This window comes from Agelaius phoeniceus, chromosome 5 (assembly GCF_051311805.1).
Source record: "Agelaius phoeniceus isolate bAgePho1 chromosome 5, bAgePho1.hap1, whole genome shotgun sequence".
In the NCBI taxonomy this organism is placed as follows: Eukaryota; Metazoa; Chordata; class Aves; order Passeriformes; family Icteridae; genus Agelaius; species Agelaius phoeniceus.
Genome location: NC_135269.1, coordinates 15,952,841 through 15,979,280, shown reverse-complemented (window position 1 = coordinate 15,979,280; position 26,440 = coordinate 15,952,841). Strand labels below are relative to the sequence as shown.

General features: G+C 39.6%; 1 protein-coding gene across 2 annotated transcripts in view; it reads left to right on the top strand.

Annotated features, from left to right (window-relative positions):
- Nucleotides 1-26,440, top strand: part of GYS2 (glycogen synthase 2) — a 40,762-nt gene that overhangs the window by 8,055 nt on the left and 6,267 nt on the right. The window contains exons 2-12 of one of the 2 annotated variants that reach the window (XM_054631913.2): nt 431-612; nt 3,137-3,328; nt 3,787-3,972; nt 12,405-12,549; nt 16,598-16,715; nt 17,121-17,241; nt 19,883-19,989; nt 22,015-22,074; nt 22,730-22,808; nt 23,329-23,442; nt 25,809-25,935. In XM_054631913.2, coding sequence (XP_054487888.1) covers nt 431-612; nt 3,137-3,328; nt 3,787-3,972; nt 12,405-12,549; nt 16,598-16,715; nt 17,121-17,241; nt 19,883-19,989; nt 22,015-22,074; nt 22,730-22,808; nt 23,329-23,442; nt 25,809-25,935 — 1,431 coding nt within the window. The remainder of the gene's footprint in view (nt 1-430; nt 613-3,136; nt 3,329-3,786; nt 3,973-12,404; nt 12,550-16,597; nt 16,716-17,120; nt 17,242-19,882; nt 19,990-22,014; nt 22,075-22,729; nt 22,809-23,328; nt 23,443-25,808; nt 25,936-26,440) is intronic. The other variant, XM_077177993.1, reaches the window with a different exon arrangement.

The following is a 26,440-nucleotide window of genomic DNA, read 5'->3' as shown; positions in this document are numbered from 1 at the left end:
AACTCCTTATGCTTTGAGGATATTGGGTTAAGTCCATTTTTATAGGCACCAGTCAAACAAGCTCAGTTTGTGTGTCAAACAAGCTCAGTTCATACCATGTGATGAAAAATAGGTTTGAAAATTATAACTGAGGCAATAAAACAAAAGCAGAAGGCTGTGCTTGGGATGCAGCAGAATCAAGATCAGACATGAGAGAGTGGAAGTATGAGGCCCAGGATTTTAATCCCCCAACTGAACAGGGAAGCTCTGATACCATTTAAGAGACTGAACTTCTATTTATTTGATTGAGGCTGGATTTCACTTAAAGCCTACATATGTGAAGGGATTTAACTAGCAGTGTATCTGATCCACAGATGGATTGGAGCTTAGTACAGAGATCTGTAGCCTGTGCCCCTTTCTAATTTTTGTTTTTTGTGATCTTCTTTTGCAGTGGGAGGCATTTACACTGTGATCCAGACAAAAGCCAAAACTACAGCAGATGAATGGGGTGAAAACTATTTCCTGATTGGCCCCTATTTTGAGCAGAATGTGAAGACTCAAGTGGAATTCTCTGAACCTCCAAACCCTGCAGTTAAGAAGGCAATGGACACCATGAAAAGCCAAGGGTGTCAGGTAAATCAGATGTGTTGCTGCTTCCCCAGGGCAACAAATCTGACTCTGAGGAGATTAAAGTTTGGGTTAATGCTCTTGTCGTTCCACTTGACACAGCAGTCCTGGTCAATGTCACAATGGGAAAGGCTCGGAATCCACTGTTAGAACAGCAGAGTCAATTCATTAAAGGTTATTTTTGAGGAGGAACCAGTTCATCCAATTATGGGTTTTAACAGTCATTTATCTGCAAGGCTGCTTAACTGGATTAATGACTTATTTATCTGGTCTCTAAAGTACGGTGAGATTTTAGTACATATAACATGACCTTACCTTGTGCCCTTATTTCACATTCTTGCATGGGAATGAGAAGAGTGTTCCATTAGCTCTCAGATTTTCTAATGTAGCATAAAAATATTGAGAAGAAAACCAGAAAAGACTTGAGAAAAGTACTGTGGTGACAAAGGATCCACTTCCTCAGTTCAGTGCAACCAGCTGTCAGTTCCCTGAGAAGAGAGGCTAAACCACAACACAAGAAGTGGATTTTCTCTCTTTCCAACATGATTTTTAACCAGTGTTTTCTGTGTGATCTCATAGCCTTTCTGAGGCTCGGTTTCTCCAACAATGAAGTGGGAATAAACTTCTTCCTATAAAGGCTATCTGCTAAAAGAAATAGATTATCTGCTGTGTTGATGGACAGTTATTAAGCTGCAAGCAGCTTTGGTTACCTGAAAATGGGTGGAAGGTAACTCATGCTAAATTTAACCTCCTTTCTTGAAGTCCTTATCAGAGATGTAGAACTTGCCTATGCTCTGGCTCAGTGTTGAGTCCCTCGGAGATGCCAGTTTGCAGGAGGAAAAATTGTCTGCTCCTACTGTGTGCTGAACAGATGTGGAGAGCATCAGAGGCAGCAGCAGGGAAGGATTCTTACTGTTGCTGAGGGCATTGACACACTTCAGTATGGAAATTCCTGAAGTTCTTGGGTTGTCACTAGCTGTGGCACTGGCAATGTGTTGTCTGCCTTTGTAAGAGCAGTTGTGCTGTTCTTAGGATCTAATGCCTTGTTATGCAGATGTCTTTTGTTGGATGAGTATGTGCCACAGCTTGGGAGTGTTGGGGACACTGACATGATGCTTGAATTGTATGGGCCCAAACTGAAAGGTCCAATCTGCCATTTCTTATCTTTATCAGATTTTTGTAGGTCACTGATCAGGTTTTCCATGTTGCCTCTGTAACACTCCTGTGTCTGGAAAACAGCTAAAGACTTCTGGGGCAAATTGATTGCAACGCTTTATGTTGTTCCAGCAATGCATCCAATTTAATCAGCCACCTCTGCCAGCCCAACACGTGCATGGTGCTGCATAAGTATTCATATACAGCAGCAAATCTGTCCCAGGGATGTCAAATATAGCTTTGATCTCCAATAATGACGCTCTCGTTTCCAGGAGCTGCACTTATCCTATTAACATTTATGTCTGGGTTTTGCTTATGCATCACAATGGATGGTTTTAAACCAGGGGACCTAGGAATGCTTCCAGACTTCTCAGGTCAGGTGTGTTCCTTGCCACAACCTGACCACGTATTTAGATGAAGTCTGGGTTCTCTGCTTTTTAACCTCATTTTCCTGAATAGCAAATCTGGACAGTCTGAAATACATACATGAGGAGCTAAAAGGAGCAAACCTGCCTTTGTTATGCCTTCTACTTTTTGTGAAAACAGGCCAAAAGCTTTTATCTTATTTGTTTTCAAGACCTGACCTCTCTTCAGCTCATTGCAGCGTCAGGGCTGGGTTCAACCCCTGAGGTCCCAGCTGTTTTGATGCAGATTTAATGTGAAATTATTTCACCTTGCAGACTGTAGTGTGGGCCCAGCTGGGTTGGGCAAGCCAGTGCAGGCAGTGAAGTTGTGAATACACTTAGAAATGGTTATATATACCAATGGAGACAAAGCAGGAAAGCTGCATTTTTAGCCTGATGTGATTTTAGGTATTGAGATTTATTGATCTTCCACTTCTGATTGATCCTTCCACTCTTCCAAATGGAATTGGAATGATTCCCCTCTGCTTGGGAAGAAGGAAGAAATGTCATGGTAGATACAGGCACCAAGCATCAGTCCTACAAAACCTCTCCCCAGTAATCTAGCGTAGATAGCAAAAGACTGGAGACAAATATGACTGAAATAAACTGATAATTTTAAAATAAGAACAGAACTGGCATAGATACTTCAATAAGAAGACCTCATTATTCAAGCAAGTGCAGTCTTCCTAAGTTTTTTTTCTTTCATAGAAAAGAAGTTGCTATTGCAATGAAAATCTAAAATGAAAGACTTAAAAATAAAATGTTCCTAAAGGTTAGAGTTTCCTTTGCTTCAGTATTACTCTATGTATTTTGCAAAGAAAACTGCAAGTCCTGAGTTGTAGGACTGTGAATACACATTGTTTGTATGCTGTACTTCAGATGTGATGGATGAAGATTGTTGTGCTAACTGGCCTTTACACTCACTTTAACCTTTTCTTTCTATCCTTCTTATCCTTGCCTCTTTTCCATAGGTCTTTTTTGGAAGATGGCTGATAGAGGGCAGCCCTTATGTCTTACTGTTTGATATAGGATCAGCAGCTTGGAACCTGGACAAGTGGAAAGGTGAATTTTGGGAAGTCAGCAACATAGGGATCCCTTTTCATGACCGAGAAGCCAACGATGCTGTGATTTTTGGATCATTAACAGCCTGGTTTTTGAAAGAGGTACAGTTTTTAAACCTAGAGATTTGCAGACCAAAACTACCTTGGGATGTGGTTCCTATTCTCCAGTTTGAAAACCAAGATTTTTAGGAAGTTGATCTCAACATAAATCAAATTTGTATTTAAAACTTAAATGTTGACTGGTCATTCAGCTATATTTTTCCAGAAGAAGGGTAGTGGGGCTGCCTAGTGTGGAGTCTGAGTGACCGTGCTTGCCAGAGCCCCCTGACACTCTAGAAAGAGGTCTGTTCTGAGGAACTAGAGAGCACACATTTTTCTTGGGTTAAGGATTAGAGCTGATGGAAGTCAAGGCACATGTCCTCTTAAAATTGTACTGTTTTGTCACAAGAAGGAAAGCAAGAGTACAAAAAGCTTCACCAAAAAAAGAAAAAGAAAAGTTCTCTGGGGCTGGGATGATGGACATGATAATGCATGTTTCATGTATTTCTTTTTCTTTTCAGCTTTCCTCTCAGTTTGATGACAAGCCCAATATAATTGCCCACTTCCACGAGTGGCAGGCAGGAGTGGGTTTAATCCTGTCTCGATCACAGAAACTTCCCGTCGCCACAATTTTTACTACCCATGCAACTCTGCTTGGGAGATACTTGTGTGCAGCCAGTATTGACTTTTACAACAATCTGGACCAGGTAAGAGACATTTTTCTCATTCTTCTCTGTTTTTTTTAGCTAATCATCTACTGGCTCCCTTTCTGTTAATGGTGTTACACTATTTATTGTATTTTCTGTCTTGTGTGCTTGCTTATGACCCATAGCTGGTTTTTGATTCCAGAGCATGAGAATCAACATTTTGTAAAATCATGAAGTGTCTAGGCATGAGTGCCTTTGTCTCATCTGACAGGTCTGAAAGCTCAGTGGAAACTAGTGAAACCTATTCAGCTCTAGCCAACATCTAACCCTTCAGGTGTAGTCTCACAAAAGTCTTTCTTAATGTAAGAAAAAATAACCAATAGCCCTCCTCTTGAGAAAAATACCCCAGAATTGCAGTGGATCATGGTTGCTTTGAGTTTTTTTTCCCCCAGCCTGCTTCTTAATTTTTACAAACCATAGTGAGTCCTAATTTCAAGCATTTCAGGTTAGGCCTAATTTGTGACTGGCAAATGTAGGAAGTACTTTCTGAGTTCAAAAGACTCACATGTGTTTCTTGGAATGTGTGTAAACTGTCTGTTGATTTTGATTTTCACTGTTCTCTTTCCACTCAAAGCATAACACAAAACAATGTTTCAAGGACCCAAATGTTTTTAGCACTGCTCTCATCAGGGTACTTTGCCTGATCTGGATTTCTATTATGGTCACAGACAAGCCTGAATTCAAGAGGTTTTTGCATTCCAACACTTAGTGAAGGAAGAGGTACATAAAAGAACCACATTGTTCATGTACTTCCTTGGCTAAAATTAGTGAAGAAAATTACACAGTTGGTAATTTTCAGTTGGATGTTTGAAGCTTGACATGTTGGGGAGCTGTGTCTTCCAAAGACAAGGCCTAAGCAGTTGTATGTTGCCGGCCTGACTCAGAAACAGGGAATCATGGAATGGTTTGGGGGGTTTTTTTGGTAAACATTATCTCATTCTGACCCCTGCCATGGGAAGGGACACCTTCCACTATCCCAGCTTGCTCAGAGCCCCATCCAACCTGGCCTTGGACACTTCCAGAGATGGGACAGCCACACCTTCTCTGGGCAACCTGTGCCAGGGCCTCACCACCCTCACAGGGAACAATTTCTTCCTTATATCTGATCTAAATCTGCTCTCTGTCATTCTGAAGCCATTCCCCCTTGTCCTGTCACTCCAAGCCCTGGTAAATCATCTCTCCTAGACTCCTAAGTTAGTTATGGTGTTAGGTGCATTAATAAAGCAGCATGAACATCACAGTCCTGCTGTGTTGGAGTCCAGACACTCCTGCTCACTCATAGTCTCTCTGTGTGTATAATATAGAATGGTTTGTTTTGATTCTGGTTAATTGAGGGAGCTGCAAGCAGTCTGGAAAGTAGTCTTTTTTTTCTCAAAGCAGCTGGGTTTTTTTCTCTTCATGAATACTTTTGGGGGCCTCACCCTTGTCTGTGTACTCAAAAGGTACTCAAATGATCTTACATCTGACTAAACCTGCAGACTTTAATATATTTATAAACTAGTCACAGAATTAATATAATTTTTTTCTGTCCACACATGACATGAACATCTTTATCTGTGAAAGCACTGTCCATCCTTCAAAGCCTAACAAATCCCATTGGTGACCATCAGCTATATATGTCACAAATACAGAATTGTCTATTCAGATTTTATTCTAAGAATATGTGGAATGAAACATAATTATCAATTTCAAATATCATTCTAAATGGCTGTAAATAATATTTAAGGGAAGGAAATTGTGGATTTCTAGGCTGTAATGCTTTATACCCTCTGTGGGTTGACAATTAAAGGTACTAATAGAGGAAATTATGTCAAGCTGTTAAACCATTGTTTAATATTTCTATAGGATGCTAAAACTCTTCCTGGAAAAGTTAACTATCTTGGTGAGGGCTTCTTTGTCTGTGAAAAGGTCACCATGGCCCAAAAGTCAGTTGAGACACAAGAGCTTGATCTCGAATAGCATAATTAAATAACAGCTAGATCTTCAGACATATTCTTCTTGTTGCCTTCTAGCAGCAAACTATTTAGGTCAAACAAGCAATTTTCTTAGTGAAGAAGATTCTTTAGGGCTTCCTAATGTTTAATCTTTGGAGGAAACAATATTTTTTTAGAGCATTTCACCCCCTCCCACCTCAAAAATAGGTGGGTTTCCTGATTCAGTGCTATTGCATAAATATTTTCCCTTGAAGTATGATTAAGTTCTCATGTTTGACCAGTGTTTCACAGCTAGAACACAGTTCCCACCAGGCAGCAGCTGCCAGGATGTGTTGTGCCAGACGTCACAGAAAAATGGCTGCAGCACAGAATGAAAGTGTGTGACCTTATTGTGCCTGACACAATCAGGCATGTACAGCTCATACAGGGAAAAGAGGAAACCTCATGTCTTTGTTTCAACACAGTCCACAAAATGCTGAGTTAGGATGCCTGGTAGGCAGTTCTGCACTGCTCACACAGTGCAGGACTCTCCCACTGCACTGTCAAACCATCCCCATAGATAAGCAGGGCTAGAAGATGCAAGATCAGTAGAGTCCTGAGCTGTGGGCTACCAAAACTCCCTGTTCCATGAGCTGAGGGCACATGTCAGCCTGTAATCTTTAAGAGGACATTTTCTGGGGGGCTGCAAACCCAGTCAGCTTAGTAGAGGAAAGCTGTGGATGGCTGGAAGATGGGAGGGTGCTATATGGATGTAAAACTGTAATGTTGTGTGAGTCCTGACCTCTTCCTGAGCCATCTGCTCTTTGCCTCAGTCAGAGATGGGATCCTGGTTCTTAGGCAGTATTACAGCTTAGCAACTGGACATGGCACTCAGGGCTGTGCTTTAATTGGCAAGGTGGTGATTGGTCAAAGGTTGGACTCAGTGATCTTAGAGGTCTTTTCCAACCTTAATGATTCTGTGGTTAAGGTTTGAGCTCATACAATTTTTATATTCTTACAGTTTTAACTCAGTTCATCTGGGCTGGCTGGAATTAACCTGCCTCTGCTCCAGTGAGAACTTGGGTGTTAAACTCCTATCAGGTGCTCAGGAGCACAGTGGCCACCAGAAGTAACGCTGTTGTGTTACTATTTAGTGCATATTTTAGTACCTGGATTCACATTTAATTCACTCTCATCTTGGAGAAAGGAAGGGAGGGAAAATCAAAAGAACAAAATGGGGTGACATGTACAGTAACTGACAGTGTCTTTATTTTTATTTACTTTTAATTATTTGAAGAACCCTGGGTACATGACTGGGTCAGGGACTGCTCACTAAACCTATGGGTTATTGTCTTGAACTCTTCCAAACTCAACACTTCCTAATTTCAATATCAAGCAGGGTTTTTTATGAGTTTTAATTCCCAATAGAAGTTTAAGGACTTTTGTATATCTAAATAGTCCAGCCAATAGGGCATTTTCCCATTGTCTGCATGTCCAGTGCAGCTTTTACATTGGTGTGTGAGATTATGTTTGTTGCCAAGATACCTAAACCAAAATTGCTAAAATGTAGGAATTTCTGTGAAAAAAATCTCTAGGTCTGTGGAGCCTTTCTCTCTTCAGGAGGAACTGGCTTCTCAGCTGAAGATTAACATTCTCAATCATTGTTTTCCCCGTTGTTTGAGGGGACTGATTTAGGTATTTGCTTGTTTTGCATGGGGATTTTTTTCTATCCTTTCATGCCTCTAGAGTTTTATGAAAGGTGCTGGTTTATTTAAATTGACTGAGACACCAATGATCCAAACAAGTTCCTAGGTGAATAGACAGCTCATTTTGGAAAATTATTTAACCTGGAGAAGTCATCATCTGAAATTATTTTTGGGACCACTGGCCTGGTGTCATGGAGAAGTTTGTGTGGTTCAGCCTCTGATGCTTCTTACTAAAAAAACACTTTGAGTTTAATGGGTAAAGGAGAAGGAAAAAAAGGTCAGTCATAGTCTTCATTGCCTTTTTCCTTAGGTTGCCCTGCTGATGTGTAACGCTTCTGTTTAGAACTTGGAACATTTTCATTCAGCTCATGCAGGTGCAGCTGAATCCTGTTCGCAAAGTGGTGGAAAATCCTGTCCCAAGAAGTCTAAAAGGAAAAGTACTAAAAATCCCAATGAAAATGAATAGTCAGGAGCTTTTTTGCTGACAATGTCTCACTCCACTTAGTGCTGTACTGTCCAGTTTGTCACCGAGCTCACTGTTACACAAAGCTAATCCACTTTGTCAACAGAACAGCTGATGGAAATCTGATTTAAGCCAGGAAGTGTAAATTTCATTCTCTTTTGGCCTGGCAGAGCTATACCAGAATGAAAGCTCTCTTTACATAAGGCAACAGTCAATTGGAGGTAAATTTGATGTTAGCTGGATTTTAAGGGAGTGGTTCTTACCTAATTTAGACAGCAGCAGCCAGTGAGATAATGGTGGAAGCAAAAATGTTTCCATTCTACCTGTTAGTCCCTTAGGAATTTGAACTTCAAACCAGTCTCTGACTGTTCCTTGGTCCTGCAGAATCACTTTGAACTTGAGTGTACCACTCTTTTAAAAGACCAAGAAAGATTATTTCGTTCTCTGTCTAAAATCCTCAAGCATGAAACCTGTACCTTTTATTTGAATTACAAAAGATTTACAGTGATATTATCCACTCTTGAGGTAAGGTTTAAATGGTGAGGGTATTAAATGGTGAGTCTGTATTTTTTCTGCAAAGATGTTGTCATGTTTTATTTAGGAAAATTACATATATTAATTCCAGTTTGAATTTGTATTGGTTTAACTTCTGTTGGTTTTCACCATTCTTTTTTTTTTCATTAGGAGAGCATAGACTAATATCAGTATCTAGAGATTCTTTGTAGACTGTGACAAATAATTTGTCTTTCTTTCAGACAAGAATTTAAATGGCTAATATAATTCTTCCTCTTTTTCCACTCTCAAATGATTCTTGTGTTTTGGAAATACTTTACAATTCATCTTTAAAGTATTGAAGTAGGAATGGCTGATTTCGATTCGCTACTTCAGTGACTGTTTCCAGAAGAAACTGCTTAATATTCTCTTCTTTTTCACTCAAAGTTCAGGATGTCATGCTGGGAGGCTCAGTGATTACTGCTGTGCCCCCTAACATGTTGAATTTTAAGAGATCAATGGGATGTTATGCTCATTACATGGATCCATAGAAAATGAACCAAAGAATCCACAGAAATTAACCAAAATTTTCCCTCAGAATTGCACTGCAGCAAATGCAAATTTTACTCCAAAGCATTGCACCTGTGGAACATCTTCTTTTGCTTTGAAATTAGAGTGGCCTTCTAAAGGAGTAATTTCTCCTTCTAATCCTTGCCTGCTTGTAAATTCTAATAATCTACTTGCTTTCCACCAGTCAGGGAAGGAGAGGATCCTTCAATAAATTTACAGGGAAATGGATATTGAAGCTGTTGGCCTTTAAATATCACTGAAATGGTTGGACTAAAGGACCTTAAGAGCTTCTTCTACCCTAAAGGGTTCTGTAAACAGGTCATCTGACTTAGGTTTTTTTTTCTCTTGATGCAGCTGTGATCTGTGGCTTAGCTAGTGTTCCCATTTGCTGATAACAGCAAACAAACAAAAGCAGGCGTGACATACTTGATGGGAATCTCGCTTTGCTCTGGCTGAACACGAGGGGTTTGGAGCAGAGTTCACAGGTGCCTGAGCTGGGCTGGGCAGAGGGCAGGGCTCAGGGCTGAGCAGGAGCTTTGGGTTGGGGGTGAGGAGCTGCCCAGGTGTCCTGCTGGTTTCAGCATATTGTCCCATGCCCCACAGTGCCTCTAACTCTGGAGATTGTCAAAGCAGGCTCAGCTTTGCACAGGACTAGGTGGGTTAAATTAGTCACCTGCACTGTCTCATCAATTAATTTTCATTTAGCCTGCCCTTCAACTTGGCTAAGGCTCTTTTGTGAAGTCGCTTGTCTAGCCTGCTCAGAAGTGCACAGTTCTTACTCCACCCTGAGGTGAAAAGTCAAGGTCTTGCTTTACTGATTGGTGCTTGAAGCTGCCGGAGAGTGAGAGCAAATGAAATGTGAGAACCCCATGACCTCTGTTTGTACTTCCTAATAGATGTGGAATTGTGTACCTTTGCGAAAACATGCCAAAAGCCCCACAAGCATACACAAAATAAAATACTTCTTGTTTATAAAAGATGGGAAAATGAATAGCAATGAAGAAATAAGCACTGATATGTGTTAAATATGCAAAGCCTGTTCATGAAACCAAAGAAATAAAAGTTAACTAGAAATAAGTCATAGTGCTTAACAATCTTTTTATAAACCTTCCCCAGCAGTGTTACAGGGACAACAGTTATCAACAGTTGTCTTTATAATATCAACAGTATTCTTTATCAACAGTTGGTGAGCATGTCCCAGATTTAATTTTTAATCACGTTTTGTAATTAAAACCCATTCTTGCTGAGAAAGGAAAAAGAGAACAAAAGGCCTTTGAAGTTTGACCAGCTATTTGTTTGCTAGCAATTTCAAAAGTATTTTTAATAGAAAGCCAGATGTGTTCGAAAATACTTTCATAATTATGACTGTGTAGTTGTGCCCATCCCATTCATGTGTTTGTCTAGCATGCTAAAGAACTGTCCCATTTTGTATCTTTTTTGCACAGAATGTTTAGACAATCAAATATGCAGTTAAGAGCTGCTTGTGAATCAGTTTAGTGTAAGCCAAGGATGATGCTGAGACCTGTGGCACTTTAGGGAGCCAAATGAATTCCCCTTTATTTTTCTCTTTGTGTTCTTTCTACCACTTGATTTCTGTAGCAAATGAAATGAACATCCTGGAGAAAATATCCTTTGTATTTCATGCTCTAAAATTCTTGTGGGGAATGCAGAAAAGACGATATGTGAGGATACAACTGCGAGATGGTATCATAGTATTTAGCACATTATGTGGTAAATTGTATTTGGCAAATGTAGAAAAGCTCTTGATATAGAGGATCACCAATACTAGAATAAAGCATCTAGTGTCTTTGGAAGTTTTCAGCTGAGACTTTTCAAGAGTCTTTTTTTTTTTTTTTTTTGGTCACACTAGGGTGGTTAGATTGGCACTTTCAACTAACACAGTGGAAGCCACTTTCCCACTAGTATTGTAGCACTGATGCAGAATTAAAGCAGATAAAAGCAAGTAATTTTCTCAGCAAAGCAGTTATAAGATATCTATATCTACATCTGTGTCTGCACCTATCTAAGTGAAAATAAAATGGTTCACATTGCATCAACTTTCTCGCAATATGTTCTGTACCAGCATTAAGCTTTGCAGGACAGGTCACAGTCTAAATAGCTTTACTTCTGTCCAAGTTCTGAAGTGCTAAAAGCAGCGGGCCATGGCAGGGGTCACTCAGTCCTAACTATAGAAAGTGCTGTCTGCCCTGCCTGTGATAGGGGTTAAATCTATTATGGTCAAAGTTACACAGTCAAATGCAATCAAAATCAGGCTGTACAGCCTGCATTAGGCAGCGATCACGACAGAGCTCACCCAGAGTCATTGTCACCCTCCATGAAACTCACGGGCCACTGGGTGCCCATGCTGTTGACCTTAGGGGCTCAAGACTTCTGTTTCCAGAAGTGAGACATCATGGAAGACTAAGAGGATTGTGATTTAATTGAAAGCATTGACACCTTTTTTAGACTATGTTGTAGCGATTTTGCAGTGGACACCGTTAGTGAACATTTGAACCTTTAAGCGTGGACTCAAGGGAATTGTGCATTTTCTTTGCATCAGGATACCATAAGTTAAAAAAAGGGTAGCTGCAAGATTTAAAGGTGATTTAGAAATACTTGAGTGGTTGGAATGTCTTATCTAGCAGTTTAACTTGCATCTGCCTCTAAAAATTAAGGGAGTTCAAACTGAAATATAAGAAGCAGCAAGTAACAGTGGCAGAGCTGGAGGAAGACTATCTCTGAGTTCCAAAAAATATCTCATGTTCTGTTTTCTTTTTTCCCTTGGGAATTGTCACTGAGTCTTTATATCCTGCCTCTCCATTTCTCTCTCGCCTACCTGTGATTCCCACCATTCTGCCAAGTCCCCAGGTTCTGTCCTCATCCCCATTCCTATTTTCTTCTCTTCCCTTCAGCTACCAGCAATCTCCCTGCTCTCCCAAGTTTTCTCACAAGCCCGTGGAAGCTGCAACATGATACATTGCCAGCCAGCAGGCCAAATTCCACAGATCCTTACCTTTCATGGAATCATTAATCTAGATTTCCTTCCATGGCAGAGCTGCCATTCTTTGAGGAACAAGCAGGATCTGAGAGCTCTCCTGCTCTTTCAAATTCCTTGAAGTTGATAAAATTGTTCAAACACCAGAATGACAAAACAGCAGCATAATCACATGGTTCTCATTCCCTGGGGAAAAGGAGCCTAGCAGGAGAAACCTTCCACCTTCCGTGAGGGAGACAGTTTGATGGTCATGTCACACAGGTGTCTTTTTTGTTGGTTTTGTTATTTAACAGTTTGACATTGACAAGGAGGCTGGAGAGAGGCAGATTTACCATCGGTACTGTATGGAACGGGCATCTGTGCATTGTGCCCATGTGTTCACCACAGTCTCCCAGATCACAGCTACAGAAGCAGAACATATGCTTAAAAAAAGCCCTGGTAAGACCTGGATTATTTTTTTTTTACTGTTATTTCCTCAGAATGCCCACATATCCTTAGATTGAATGAGCATAATAGAGGCAGTATGCCAACATGAAGAGAAAGAACACATGCACAGGCGTGTCTGGCTATGCTACAGGGATTAACCAATTTTCCATGGATGTTAGGTTTTTTTTTTGCCAGGACTCCTCAACTTCAGGAATTTGGTCTGTGGCAGGGTTTCCCTGCTTTTAGAACTGAACCATGATAAGCTTCATATAGATAAAATATCTTCTATTAGGCCAACAAGTAGAGTTTGAAAAATAGTTCTGTGCCCAATAATTTGTCTGGTTTTCCTCTTGAAATTAGTCTCATAAAATATGAAGCTTAGAAACCTTGTCTTGTTCCATGCATAGATTTTAAGTAAGCTCGTGATCCCAGTTTGATGTGTTATCAAATTTCTCTTTAAATCATCTCAGTGCTTTATAGGGATAAACCCCAATACTCCATCTGCAGGTAGGCAGCATGAGGGAAAACTGCACAACAGTTTTGGAGACTATTTAGCAGGTGTGTTGGTATCTTGGTTATTTTAAATTAAACAGTGCTCAAATTATTGTTTTTGTTTGAGCTTGCTTTTTTGTTTTATTTTGGGGGTTTAGTTGTTTATTTGGGGGATTTTTTGCTTACTCTTTGTAGAGTTGTTGGTTGATTTGCAGTGCTGATTATAGTTTGGGATTGTTATCCTGGTTAACTTCAATGCTTCAAGCCACATTGTGGTTCCTGAACCCAAACAAAATGAACCTTTGCCTCATTCCTGACTAGCTGTCAATAGGATGGTGGATCTAGATTATCTTTTTCATTTTATTTTAAGCACAAAAGCCATGTCTTAAAAGCCACTGAAGTTCAGTCATTTAAACTGGGATATCTCTGAAAGGTCTTGATTTTTACAAAGTGCAGACACTCTGAAAATCAGAATTTTAAAGCTTTTTTTATATAGGCATGACACTTCTCCCCACCACAGCTACCATTGAAAATCATAGTCTGTGTTTTGGGATTTTAGGAGACTGAAATGAGTCTGAATCCAGTTTAATTTGGGGAAGAAAATCTCCAGACTGCTCACAGATAAAACATCAGTTGAAGCTGAAGAGAATTCCATGCACAGAGATTCACAGGCCTGAGCTTTTTGTGATTATTCTTGCAACTTTGAAGAAACCAAGTAAATATACTTAATGTTTGGGTTAAAAAAACTACTGACAGATGTCATGCTTCATGTTGATATAGCTAGAAAGAAATTCAGTAGAAATTGTCACCCCAAATCCTAAGAGATGACTCTAAGTGGAAAGTATGTTCTGATGGGAATAAGTACTTTAATAGTTTCTCTGAATCCAAGACCACAAATAAACTGTGCAGGAACCTATTCTCACACTATTTATTCTCTCTGAAGTTGTGAAATCTGCATAGACATTGATTTCTTGAAACACCCATCAATCCTTCAGTAGGTCATTGAGCTTGCTAAGGAACATGAATACTGAAAGCATGTGTGCATTTCTCCATCCACTTTAAAAATAAACCTTTAAAAGGAGGATGCTGAATTATCACAACTACATTTTATTTGCATTTATTGAGACAAAAACTTTTCAAATAAATTGTTAGCTAAAAATAACTCAGAAATGTGCTAAATTGAGCTGTCTCTGCTACTCCACTTTAACATCAAACTTGGATTATAATTTAAATTATAAATCTCATCACTTGGAGAAGTCCCTTTAAAATTTAATAAACCTGATTGCATAGAGAACTTTTGCAGTGGGACAAAGGCCAATTTACCAGTCTAAACCTGGCAGAATGACTGCTTGCATTATGCTGATCCCACTTGCTGCAGTTGTTATGTGATCAACAATTTATCAAACCATATTTGTCAAAAGCTTGAGTATCTTTGACGTATCCAGCAGGATTTTGTCTGCGATCATAAGTTATATTCTTGTGATTTGAAAAGTGGTGTTATGGGATTTCTAATGTTTTCACTCAGATATGGAACATATTTCTCATTAGCATATTCTCATTAGCAACTTTGAATCAAAATTCCAAGAGATTCAGGTAGCAGTTGAGTTCTAGATCTAGGCTTCCTATCTGTATGTATTTGATCAAAATCATAGATGGAAACTCTGAAAAAAGTACAAGTCAATTCTAACTGTTAGTGATCTATCAAGAGAAAACTTAATTCTGTGCTAATATTACTTAAATCATGACAGTTTCTTTCCTATAAATACAGAAGTTAAAACATTCTGGTTTGACCTACTTGGGACAATTTTTCACGCAAAAATATTATTTCATTAAACAACAAGAACAGCAACAAAAGCAAACCAAAAAAAAAAAATAAAACCAGCATAGGGACCAAACTCTCTTCCATCACTTCGTCCCTCACACATGTTCAAAATATTCCTGTGTGTTGAGCAGAAATAGTGAACTGGATTCTTTGGGCCACCACATCTGTCATGCATCTCAAAGCCTTAAACAAGAGATGGATGGAGCCCCAGTCCTCATGAAAGGATAAATGAAGCTGCAGTTAAACCAAAGGACATGGGAGTAGGTTATGCACAGGCTGCTGTTGGTGGGTGAGACTCTCCAAAACTCCCTGATAAATGAATGCGAGTGTGGAAAGAAGCCAGCCAGAAATAGCTGGGGAAGAGATTCTTCCTGTATTGGGAAGTCTTGGAGATGGCTGGAGTCTCAAAGCTCTGTCCTGCATGAGCCAGTTCTCTCACACAGAACAAGGAACAGGTCAGAGAAAGGAGAAGGTGTGTTATTGGTAAAGACAGTGGAGCATGGTTCTGCTCTGTTACCTCCCCCCTGAGGTCTTTGCTCAGAGAATTCTTAAGTGCTGGGCAGGAGAAGGTAAGAGCACAAGTTTTCTCCTCATGTTTACCAAGGCTGGTTGGTCATTGAAAACCAAATCTTAAGTACCTAACAAGTAAAGATTTCCTGGTCTTTGGTTTCAGAATTGGTATTCTAGAAACAGATCTATCAAGACTTTTGCTATTTCATGGTTACTACTAAAGGTTATATTTTCATCTGTTATAGTTTAACCTAGAGTGCTTCAGGACATTTTCAAGTGAAAGTTTAACCACAGATCACTTACATGGCAGGGAAACATATATATTGCTGAAGCAGACTGTAATTCTCAAGGAAATAATCAAAAATGGCTGTTCCATTTGCATAATGTCAGGCAATTATCATAAAGTAGTATAAGTCTGTTTCAGTCAGTTATGTTGCCATGAAATACATCTGCTGAGGAACTGGCCTTCCATTTCATTTTCATTCATAACCCAGTTCAAAGGACAGAAAATGGCATTCTTTCCATTTACTTGGACTGGATTTAGAGCAAGCCTTTGAATAGCTGCTGAGATCTACCAGGAAGGCTAAGAGTGACTGAATTTCAGTGCCTGTCCTCTGTGTATATCCCAAAACTCTACCTTTAAAATGCTGGAAATGAACAAATTTTAATTGTAAGATCCTTTAGAATCTTAGAGGAGAGCAGCAGTAAAAATGTAAAGCGTACTATTCCTTGGATGTTTTTAGGGGAATGCAACTGATTACTGGAAAGAGGCTGTTTTATAAAGGTTTCTTATATGCTCCCTTTTTTGATAAATCATCAGAAGTTTTGATAGAATGGACATCTTTTGTGCCATGCAGTAAACAAGGGCATAGCACAATTTCTGCTTCCAAGGGCTCTCAATCTGTAGTGATCGAGCAGGGAACAGTGATATCAAGGATAAAGAGGTAAAGGGCAAGTTGCACAACAAATGTATGGCTCAATGGAGACATTACTGGGGTCTTGACATGACAAAAGGGCAGGGTCTACCCAGTGCTGAGGACAGGTGAAAGCTGCTTTGATGCTGCAGACAGTGCAGAGCCGCATGCAAGAGCTTTGTGGAGGAAGTGCTGTTCCCCCCACCTGAATAACATAAATACATAACCTGTTCACATAAATCTGAGAGACACATTGGTTCTTTCCTTAAAGATTTCTCTGACTCTGAAGATGTCTACCTCTGCCTTTTCTCTGCTTTTCCAGATGTTGTCACCCCAAATGGCTTGAACATTAAGAAATTTTCAGCAATGCATGAGTTTCAGAATTTGCATTCCATGTACAAGGCTAGGATCCAAGAGTTCATTCGAGGTCATTTCTATGGGTATGCTTTTACTTTTCAAACATTAGCAATGCTTGTCCAACACTATTTAAAGCAAGAACCAAAGCAGGAGGACTAACAAGTACTTCATAGAGGAGTGTAAATGTTGAAACCAGCTTATTCAAATGGCTGTCTGGGATTTCTCAGTCAGAAGCTAAGGGAATTTTAGACACCAGATCTGACTCTACTTAACAGATTGTGATTTCATACAGCAGATCTTGATCTGTTTGTTATTTACCCAAGATAAAGTTAGTTAGATTAAGATAGTCAATTTAAAGCACAGCAGAAAAGCCTCACTTCCGTTTTTCTCTGGGGATAATAAGTTCCTCCAGAATAGAAAGCTGTCGTGTGTTTTATTTGATTGTATCTCGAGAAATACTTTGTTCTTGTCTGTTTTTTTGCTTTCAGCCACCTTGACTTCGATCTTGACAAGACCTTGTTTTTCTTCATTGCTGGGAGATATGAGTTTTCCAACAAAGGAGCTGATATGTTTCTAGAAGCCTTATCAAGATTAAACTTTTTGCTGAGGGTAAGAAAGCTTACACAGCTGTTGAAAGCATAGAGCTTATGCTCAAACTCACCATCCTGTGGAAGTCACCTACAAGAATTCCCTTTCAATACTCAGGTTTATAGGGAAGTAATTATGGAATATTCACAGTTTTCATAGGGCTCTCCTCCTGAACCATCAGAATATATGGTGATTTCACACAGTTTTAATTGATAGATTGGTTGTATAATTGAAAATAATTGATTACATAGTTCAAGAAATTAATCCATGGTTGCCTCCCTGGTTTTTAGAGAGAAGTAATGAAAATAGTATTCTAGAGTTTACCCTGATGGCTTACATATTATAATGGAAATAAAAGTAAGCCTTTAAAGCTGCATTTTAAAAACATCCTTTTAAGCAAATTCCTTAATTTGTTAGAACCTGTTTATGATCTTTTAAATCTCTGCTACCCCACTGGATGGGAATTGTTGCATTAAAATTCACAGAGTGACAGTGGTGTGGTGCAAAGCAATGGGAAGCCGTTCAGGTCTCTATGGTTCTGTTTCCTCAGCTACAAAATTGGTGCAATGTTTCTAAATGTCTTTATGGAGTACTTCAATGAAGATAAGAGCAAGGCCTTGTTAAAAATCACAGAGCAGAGCACTTACTACCTACAATTGAAAATGTCTCCATTGTGTCCCAAAGACTAATAATTGAAAAGAAAACCCAGAAAAAATGCTAATAATGCTAATTGGTTTTCAGTCATTTGGCAAGAATCATTTCGCTGTTGTCCTAGACTCTGTCCTTTGTACTCTTAACAGTTGAATAGTATGGAAAATCTGGATAAAAGTTATGGTACTGCTCTGTCAGCAGGGATGAAAGAATCACTAATGTTCAAAGCCCTAAGTACAATTGTTCTACCACCACCTTCTATTATTATGGCATTTAGTGCCTCTGGATTTTCTAGAAATTCTTAATCCCTTCATTCACACAGATCACCTCACAGAACTGAAGTATTTCTTCCACAACAGAAATCAGCTGTTTGGCTGTGCTGTGCAACATCAGCTACCTGTTAATGGCATTTTCATGGCTGTCACCTGTGAATGCTGGTAACGTGGAAGGTCTTGTGCGATAAGAGGGAAAGAATTGCCTGAGCAGTTATTGCAGCAATCTCTTACTGCAGCTAATGATTTATATCATAGAATCATAAAATCTTTAGGGCTTCAAAAGACTTCCAAGATCATTGAGTCCAACCTTTGGCCAATCACTCATTTGTCAATTAGACCATGGCACTAAGAGCCATGTCCAGCTGTTTACTGAGCACTTCCCATGGAGGGTGAATTCCACCACCTCGCTGGGCAGCCCCTTCCACTGCCTGATCACCCTTTCTGTGAAGTTCTTCCTCATGACATCCATGGTAAACAAGGCTGACAGAAATTAAAGGAAACAGGCTAGTTTTCCCAGGCTCTACAGAGCAGTGTACTGTTGTTTCTCCCAGAAACTGAGCCTGGATTTATTCCATTATTCTTCCAGTGTGGATGCCAACATCTGATTGGCTGTTCTAACAACACTTGCTCTGTAATTAATTCAAGAGGTAATTCCATTGGGAATAGTAGACTACCTGTACTAATTACAAGTCTGGAAATGGTGGTACTTCCTAAACAAGTCCCAATATTGTGCCTGAACCTAAAAAGTACATACCATTGCATGAAGTTGTTTTATTTTACAAAGACATCTTCCTCTGCTGCTTGAAAACCTTACTAAAATTTTGCAAATAAAATATGGATGTTGGGAGAGATTGTTAATGCACACTAGGATTGTAGCACGATGGACTTGGAACCCACTTTGAAGAGAGGGAAGGGAAGAACATTAATTAACATAAACATGATAGATGACTCCCATAGGTTTTTTTATACTATACATTTCCCTCTGTGTCAGTCTGAGAGAAGGCACACTATTGAATGGTTTTGTATCTAAAATTTGAAATGGAGGCAATTCAAAGTAATTTAATTTTTACAGCTCTGAACAGAGTTCACCCTTAGCTTTTCATTAAACAGTTGCTGAGAGGAGTAAAACCTCATTCATGCAGCAATGAATGGACCTGGTATTTTGAACCTTTTCCATGCACAGGAGAAACTAGCAAGTGAAACCACCTAGAAATAAAGGGTCAGCATTCACAGCAAGTGCTTTCTGCCTTTGAAATAGCTGGATGGGAGAGATGGCCAAGAAGTTACTTGTGGCTTTTTGCATGTCTGGTAGCTTCTTTGCCAGAGTTTCAGGTAGAAAATTGTTCTTTCTCTGCTGTAGGAATTCCCTCATATCATGCCTAGGCATACCTCAGATAGTAAACCAAACACTCACTCCTTTGAGCCAGCACAGTTTGTGTCAGGTGAGAAAGTGTGTAGGACTTCTATTTTTCTGCAGTTTATGTGCTCAGCCAAAGCCAAGTTCTCAAAACCATGAGAGCTCAGGAAGATTTGATTGCCCAAATTGAAACTGGGTGACATCTCTGTCTTGATCTCTGATTTGACAAAACTTTGTTTGTAGCAAAAGCTACAAGATCTGAGCCTTCCTGGAAAACCAAAGTGCATTTGGCGTTTCCTGTGACTAATTCTTAAAGTTGGCTGTGATACCCTGTATCAGATTTTTTATTTTAAATTGCTCTTCATTTCTTGTCATGTAGGTTCACAAGGCTGATGTTACAGTTATCGTGTTCTTCATCATGCCAGCAAAAACCAACAATTTCAATGTGGAAACCTTGAAAGGACAAGCAGTCCGGAAGCAGCTCTGGTAATTGCCATTCCCACTCTGGTACAGTCTGATGGGGACTCATGCAAACGTCTCAGCTGGGGAATGCTCCTTCTTTTTGCTACAACTGAGGATTGTGGGTAACTAGAATGTGTTTCAGACGTGAAAGAGATAGGAAAGATAAATAAGGTCAAATACTTCGTCTTTTAGGTCTGTTGTTTTTTTTTTTTTTTTGTCCACAGTTATTTTTAGTTAACTTGTGTTGTCATTCTATTAGCAAGTAGTACTTGTAGCAACAAAGACAAATGCTCTAGAAAATCCAGTATTCTGAATGTTTTCTGGATGTTTCTGGTACTCCCTTTGGATGTGCCACAGAGCTCCCACAAAATAAAGACTGCCTGCTCATTTTTCACAGTGAGCTTCTCTCACTGTGAGGAGTGAATAAATAAAGACTGCCTGCTCGTTTTTAACAGTGAGCTTCTCTGTGGGAAAAAGAAATTAATTACACATCTTCTTTTATTTATAAATATGGAAATTGCACTGTGTGATCCAGCAGATTAGCAGTTGATAATTGTCTATAATTTTCTATATGGACTACAACAAGCAGTGGCCATAACCAAGTAATGAAACTTACAGCTATAAAAGGAAAATTGTCACAGTCCTACTTATTTTGCAACTTTTCAAAAAAAAAAAAAAAAAAAGCAAAGCAGGAGCAGGATTAACCTTCACCTCACTTTAACTGCTGTGTGATTCTGTATCGGAAAAAACTGCTTTCAGCTGTTCTTCTCTGTGAAAAGCAGAAGACCCTCTGCATCACTGTATGCAGCATTATCATGGTCATAATCATAATCAGGATAAACCCACCTGCTAGCAGTATTTCATAATAATATCAAATGATTCTCAGGATGCCACAGAAATTAAAGACAAGAAGAGGTTGGCACTTATACAGGAATACAGCATTTAGAAATTAATATGTGAAGGCTGACTTGGGGTATAAAATCCTTCTTTTCCTCTGCTTGCTTCTGGAAAAGCAGTCTATCCCATCTGGGTTAAATTTTAGATATTTTGCATGGCAATCTATAAAAGTATAGTCATGTGGGAATGATCCTGCTGGGGTTTGGATCAGTGTGGCTTAACATTTGGCTGCTTCACAACTCACCCAAAATTGACTTATCCACTCTTGTGTCTATGTGAGCTGGGAAAGAGCACCTAAAAACAGGTATGTGGATTCCTAGCTTGGTAAAGTTTAAGATTTCACTTAACAAGTTTCGTTTTTGCCTAAAGTATAATTAGAAATCAGAAAGGCAGAAAAGGTTCTGTGAAGTGGAAACTTCACTCTCAGTAGATTCACTCAAACTTAGAGTGCACTTGCTGTTTTGACAACAGAACTTTTTGCCACGGGCAGAATGATAAAAATTACTCTTTGCATGCAGAACAGGGGTTCACTGGAGTTCTTTCTTAGCTAAAATATAACATCTGTCTGACATAGGCCTCATTATTGGCTTAAAACTTGGCCTGAGCTTTTCAGGAAGTTTTTTTTGTTTTGCAAACTAAGATAACTACCTTTAAGTCTAACACTTGTTTCCAAAAGTCTGTGAGTTGGGAAATAGGGCAGAAAGTGAAGGGGGAAGCTTGCTTTGAAAACCGCTATTTGTTTCATTCTTATATCTTGCATCTCTCTTCCAGGTCAAGAGAAGCTGGAGCTCTCTCTGTCCTTCATTAATGATCATGTTGCAGTACTTAGGGTCATATATATGCTCTTTTTTTTCACAGCTGGCATGTGGTCTACTGATCAGAGAAGAGAGCTAGAAGGAATCCCTAGTAAAGCCTGCCCCTGGCTTTCCCAGTGCACTCATCTGTAGGTGCAGGTTAAATCCTCAGCTCTGCTGGAATCCTTCAGCACAACTGCTGGCTGGATGAAAGAGCTTAGAGAACCAGACCTCTGTCTGCTTCTGCATCCCGGGTTCCATCAGTCTATCAGTTTAATTTCCAGCAGCAGGAATCTCTTCTATACTGTCTTTGTCCTGGACTCTCCTGTTTTATATGTATATTTATTTATCTTCTTAGGGACACTGCACAGTCTGTGAAAGAAAAGTTTGGAAGGAAACTCTACAATGCCTTGCTGAAGTGAGTGAATAAGTTGCTTTGCTCTGCCTTGCAGAGCCTCATGTTCAGGTGGCTTTACTTGTGCTGTTTCTGTGCTTTTGCTCTTCATGTAAGGGATTTTGACATCCATAGGAGGGCATGGTAGGAAGATATGGGACCATAAACAGGATACTTGTTTAACAGGCAAATCACAGAGAAAAAAAATAAAGGTTCCAACAGCTTGTAGTGGAAAGACTCTTAAGAGACACGGGGTTGTCTAAGTAACACAAAGGCTTATTCACTGTCAAAAACTGGCTACTTCAGCTTAAAAAAATCACCAGAGACAAAGTATAATGTGTTAGTGATTCAGTCATATAGTTTCAGAAGACAGTTGGAAGTGAATGACCCAAAGCACAGGTGAGATGACTGTAACTTCAGTAAAAACAAGCTGTGTCCAAAAAACAGAAGAAAGCAATTCTTTAGCTTTTTTTTCAAAAGCTAATTAGGAGATCAGCAAGTATGTGGGAGAACACAATATAGGGAATATAGAAGTGCCATGAAAACAAAGGAAAGGTTCATGTTGATATCAGCAAATTTCAGATCAGACCTTGTTGGCCATTTCTTCATTTTCTTTACAAAAAGGAATCATTTGGTAAAGGAATCATTTGGTAAAATTGGTTGCATGTTTCCTTTGCAGAGGAGAAATCCCAGACCTGAACAAGATTCTTGACCGAGATGACATAAGCATTATGAAAAGAGCCATCTTTTCAACTCAGGTCAGAAAATATGTTATTTGTGTAAACATCTAATCAAAATAATGAATGTGATGATGTAAAAGGATTGAGTATGGCATATAGCAATATGTGTGCATTGGGAAGAAGTTTTCAGCAAATACACTTCTCATCAGTAACATCTAAAATCAGCTCTGATTGTTTTCAATGAGAGTATGAGCCAAATGGACCTTTAGGGGAGTCCGTGGATATTGCTTCAGTCACATGCATTCCTAATTCTTTTGAGCCGAGTGTGAACTTTGAGTTGTTCCTGAGCCTGGATTTTTCCAGTTTTATTAAATATGTGAAATCAAATGCTAAGGAGATACAGCATTGACTAACAATCTTCAAAATTAAATGGTGGGCCCTTCTTAAAGTTAGTACAAATTAATTTATTTTGAGGTAAATTAAGCTTATTTACATCAATGACAAAATCTGCCGCTGTCTTCCAGTAGCCTTAGGAAATGGCAACAGGACTGTTTGCCAAGAGTTTGTCTGATTTATGGATTGCCTTTTCTGTGCTCAGAGACACTCTCTGCCTCCAGTGACCACCCACAACATGATTGATGACAGCAATGACCCAATCCTCAACACCATCCGGCGCATTGGGCTGTTCAACAACCGCACAGACCGTGTGAAGGTGCGTTCTGGCTGCCTCATTTGAGACCCAAAATGGGATTTCTCTGAACATTCTCAGTCTGCATCACTAGCATGGGGAGTGCAGTTAAATTCTTGATAGGTGGTATTATACTGCTAGAGTACTTCTCTCCTCCTCCCTTTCCAGGAATAACAAGTTGTCACTGCACAGAGATCCTCAGGTGCTGTTTAGCCAAGCTAATTTCCAGTTAGAAATCTGAGGTCAGAGAGCTGTTTCCATTGCTGCCTCCTGCACTGAATGAGTAGCTGCTAACTGCTGAAATCAAGAAAGTGCCATGAATCATTTGCACCCAGATAGAAAACTCTGACATGGAGTCACTTGCTTAAAACTGGAGGTCCAAAGTTTGAGCACAGACATTCCTGGAGTATTGATTCATCTCTTAAGAGCAACACCCTGATAGTAGCATTTTCTGTAAAAGATTAACCAGGGCTTTGAGCAGAAAAAATTCCTGTTCATGCCATGCTCATGTTTACATCACCTGTTGAAACTAAATTAGTGCAAATAAATCTTTTCCTTGTTTCCATGTTTAGTTTGTCAAACCACAGAAATTATCAGCTTCTGCTTTCACAGGTCTGCCAAAGTTGTTTTTTTCCTGGCAGTCTCTGATATTCTAACTATGACTATCTCAGCATCTATCTAGTCAAAGTTGAACCTAAAATTGCAAATTCTCCCTCTTCCAAACCTTTTCTTTAAGGCCAGATCCAAAGTACCTCTAGCAATAACATATCAGTTATTCTCAGTTTCTTTTTAAACCCATGGCTATACCTAAGTAAATATTTTCTTATACTTCCTAGTTGCTTCTTCCTGGCTTAACATATAAGCATTAACTCCAATAAATTCTGGGATCATCATATGGTAATAATACACAAGATGTAACAAAAGTAGGGGGAAGGATGCACTGTGTATAGATGTAGTAAAAAATGCCTCAGAATCAACTGTTTGAAGGCATTACAGAGCAGATAGGATATAACACAGCAGACATGATGATCTGCTTCTCAGCAGGTGTCAAGTTTGTAGAAATCTGTCATTACCACTGAAAAATTACCTCCTGCATCAACAGGCTTAATACTTAATAAGCTGAATACCATTTAAAAAAACTTCTGTAAACTTCAAATTGAAAGTAATTTTGAGAGAGGTACAACATATTCAGGCAGATACAGCTGGCATGTGAAAAATACCTTCAGCAATTCCAGTGAAATCACTGGGATCAACTAAGCTTGCAAAATGAGCTTACAGCCCATTTACTGATTGAGTACATTCATTTGTTTACTCAAGTGAGTAGCATGACAATTTTATTAAGAAGGGATAAAAGCACATCCTGAGCATGGAATAATGGCTGTGGTATGTTCATGCAGGGAGATAAACCCAGAGCAGTTTAAACCATTCCCTCACGTTTCAACCTCCCGAAGCTGACTGGGCACCACATACAAGGCACTTCTCAACTTCTCTGCTGCTTCTAAGCAGCAGATGTGGGGCAGTAACCCCAAGCCTTGCAGAGTCATGCAGATAAATTAACTTTGGTCCTTAGAGGTGTCTTTCAGCAAGATTAATTAGGCACAGGTTTGTGGTGACAGGGCTGTAATGTGTCTGCTTTCAAAATTCCATCCATTCTTGGGAGATCTGTTGAGTACAGTGAACATTCCTTTATCTCAGGGAGTGCTGTGAAGTTCAGAAGTGCTGTGTCTGTCTGAGGCCTCCTCCTAAAGAGACATCCCAATAAAATCATAGAATCATTTGTGTTGGAAGGGCCTTAGAGATAATTTCATTCCATCCCCCTGTCATGGGCAAGGACATCTTCCACTAGCCCACGTTGCTCACAGCCCCATCCAGCCTGGCCTGGAACACTTCCAGGGATCCAGGGGCAGCCACAGCTTCTCTGGACAACCTGTGCAAGGGCCTCAGCACCCTCACAGGGGAGAATTTCTTCCTGATATCCAATCTTAACCTGCTCTCTGTCAGTGTGAAGCCATTCCCCCTTGTCCTGTCACTGTCCAGGCCTTTGTAAATCCTCCATACCTTTGTACAAGAGACCAAATCTTGCTAAATGCCACAGCCTTAGGCCTAATTCTCAATGCATGTGGGCCTCCTTGGTGAAGAAAGATAAAGCCAAATACCTGTCCAGTGAAAAGGGGGTTCATCGTCAGTCCCATTTCCAGGACAAGAGTGCACATAGGCAGGATGTGTTGTAGTATGGGCAGTGGGGTAGATAACAGATGGATGGCCAAAGGAGGTGTTGTCCAGATACTTAGAAAAAGACCAGGGTGAATAAAGGTGCCTAAGCTTATTGATAATGGAAATATATCAATGATGGTTTTCTTTCACCTCTAACATAAGTTTTGAATATCCAGGTGATCCTACATCCAGAGTTTCTTTCTTCAACAAGCCCCTTGCTGCCCTTGGACTATGAGGAGTTTGTTAGAGGCTGCCACCTTGGTGTATTCCCATCATACTATGAACCCTGGGGCTACACTCCAGGTAGGAGTTTTGTACCCTTAACTAGCGTAGAAAGATGAACACCCATTCTGTTGATGCAGCCAGTTTCTTCCGAAGTGCTGCAAAAACTCTTTAAACTCTGTTTCCTCTGCCATGCAAAGGTCTTACTGCTGGCAAAACTGTCCCTGCAGTTTACTCTTTCCCATTCTAATACGTAATCTTTTGATTTTTTATGGCTTTAGAACAAGAAATAATTTTAAAAACTTAATTCTTGGTTGAAGGATTTTTAAAAAAGGTGTGCAGGAATGTGAATATTAAAAAAAGCAAGACAAGAAATCTGATGCTGCCATCTGACATAGTTCAGTGGATTTAATTCAAGATAACAAGTTTGAGAGAATTACGTAATACCATAGCTGTTATTTAACAGAAATACATGCAGTGGTAGTGAATCTCATTGAATTAACTGGAAATTTCTAAAAACGCAGAGAGCATATGGATTATGACTTAAAATATTCTCTTTGTCAATACTCATTTGTTTCTCCCAGAA